General features: G+C 52.3%; 1 protein-coding gene across 1 annotated transcript; it reads right to left on the reverse strand.

Annotated features, from left to right (window-relative positions):
* Nucleotides 1-216: 216 nt before the first annotated feature.
* LOC137815967 (uncharacterized) lies at nt 217-1,720 on the reverse strand. Its single transcript, XM_068619075.1, has 2 exons — nt 974-1,720; nt 217-723 (listed from the first exon to the last, which is right to left on the reverse strand). Exons 1-2 carry the CDS (start codon nt 1,718-1,720, stop codon nt 217-219), a joined length of 1,254 nt encoding a protein of 417 aa, XP_068475176.1.
* Between the last annotated feature and the right edge of the window lie 192 nt (nt 1,721-1,912).

Genomic DNA, 1,912 nt, shown 5'->3' on the forward strand with positions numbered 1-1,912 from the left:
ATGATGCCCACATTGTGCCATACATTGCTTTTGCCTGTTTCTAGGACCTAATCTTCATCTTCACCATCTATCCAAGGGCTGGCCGAACCTCCCTTCTTCCATACACATCATGCACCTTCAAGATCACCATAACTCCTAGGAGGATCTTGCACATCTCAATCCATAGCTTCCGCACCATTTTTCACAACATCCAAGAAGAGCTCCATGAGAATGCCATCATCCAGTGTAGGGTCTCATCATGTCAGGGGACAACTGCAACTTATTAAACGGTGACCAAAACATGACATCTGCAGAACTGCTCTGGTTTACGAGAACCCTGTGCACCTTTCTTCCAGCTGTGACAACCGAAATGACCACGGGGTCATTGTCATGTGCGACAACATCTCGTAGGTCAGCCCTTGTGAACACAAGGTCTGACTCCCACTGATCATCTGAATCATCCTCAGCAACTGAGTTCACTGCCCTCACATACCTCTTGCGTTGAGAGGCAATGGGTCCTCCTCCAGAAAAGCCACCAGAGATTGGCATTTCATGTGCTTGATCCTCCTCTAGCACTGTTAGGGCTGCGGTGGTGACAGGCCCAACAAGATAATTCTTCAGAAAGCCATTCTTCACGAGCTCATCCAACTGATGGCCCAGCGCCAAGTAGTTATTGATATGGTGTCCAAACGCCTTGTGGAACTCGCACCACCAGTCTTTACGAGGTCCTAGCACCTTGTTAACCTGTCAGCTATGTTGGGCACAACAATAAGATCCTTCAGCTCCATCACGAAATTGTGCCTTAACGGTCTATTTCCTTTCCTCACCTGCCTGTCCCCCTCTATTGTCCCCTTGCCTTGGGCCTCCTCGCCTCGTATGGGCGCTTCCTGTCTTGGTTCTTCCTTCCCCTCGTGGCCTCGTTGACCCTGGCAGGTTGTGCACGCGACGACGCTCTCGGGCGTGTGGGTGCGACACTCGTGCGCTTCTCACATACCTCGCCCTCAGTGGCGATATGTTCCACAGTGCGACGCCTTATCTCAGCAAAGGTTCGGGGACGGTTGCGGATGATTGACTCGCAAAAAGGCCCAGGACAGACCCCCTTCCTAAACGCGTAGACAATCATGGGCTCCTCCGTGGTGCCAACCTTCACCACCGGGGCCCCAAAGCGGTTAATATACTCCTTCAAGGTCTCGCCTTGATACTGCTTCACATCAAACAAGTCGTACGAGACCGGCTGTGGAGCTCTGTTTGCTAGATACTGCTCCCTGAACAGCTGCGAGAGTTGTGCGAAGGAGGTGATATGGCCATTCAGAAGACTAATGAACCAATCCATGGCCATCCCAGTCAAAGTGCTCATGAAGAGCTTGCACTTCACGGCGTCAGAGCTGCCTACCAGCATCATTTTTGTATGGAACGCAATGAGATGTGCTTCGGGGTCCTCCATCCCTGTGAAGGTTACCTTGGGGCCCACAAATGTGTTGGGGATCACTGTCTCCAGTATCGGCTGCGAGAACGGTGTAGAGAACTCCCTTGGGGGAGTGGCACCCTCGGGCTCATCCCCGTCGCGTAGCCCTGAGTTGTTACGCCACCCGCGACGCAACTCCTCATTCATGCGACAGAGTTCCTCATTTCTCGCCTGAGATGCTGCGAGATTCTCCTGCATACGCTCTTGCTCAGCCTTCGACGCTGCCATTGCCTCCTGTAGTCCCTGCATCATACCCATGACCTGCTGCATGGTCATCTCTTCGCTCTCAACGCGCGTCGAACCTTGCCTCGTGGACCTCATCTTCTGCGGTTTCAGGAACTTCTTCTAACTGTCGTGCAACTCCAAGGGATAAAGAAAACGTTGGGAACTCGAACTCAAACAGACACGATCAAACAGTGAACTGAACCGAAGGCAATCGGTGAAAATGCACTGTTCCGACCGGTTGAC

This window comes from Phaseolus vulgaris, chromosome 10 (genome assembly GCF_000499845.2).
Source record: "Phaseolus vulgaris cultivar G19833 chromosome 10, P. vulgaris v2.0, whole genome shotgun sequence".
Taxonomy (NCBI): Eukaryota; Viridiplantae; Streptophyta; class Magnoliopsida; order Fabales; family Fabaceae; genus Phaseolus; species Phaseolus vulgaris.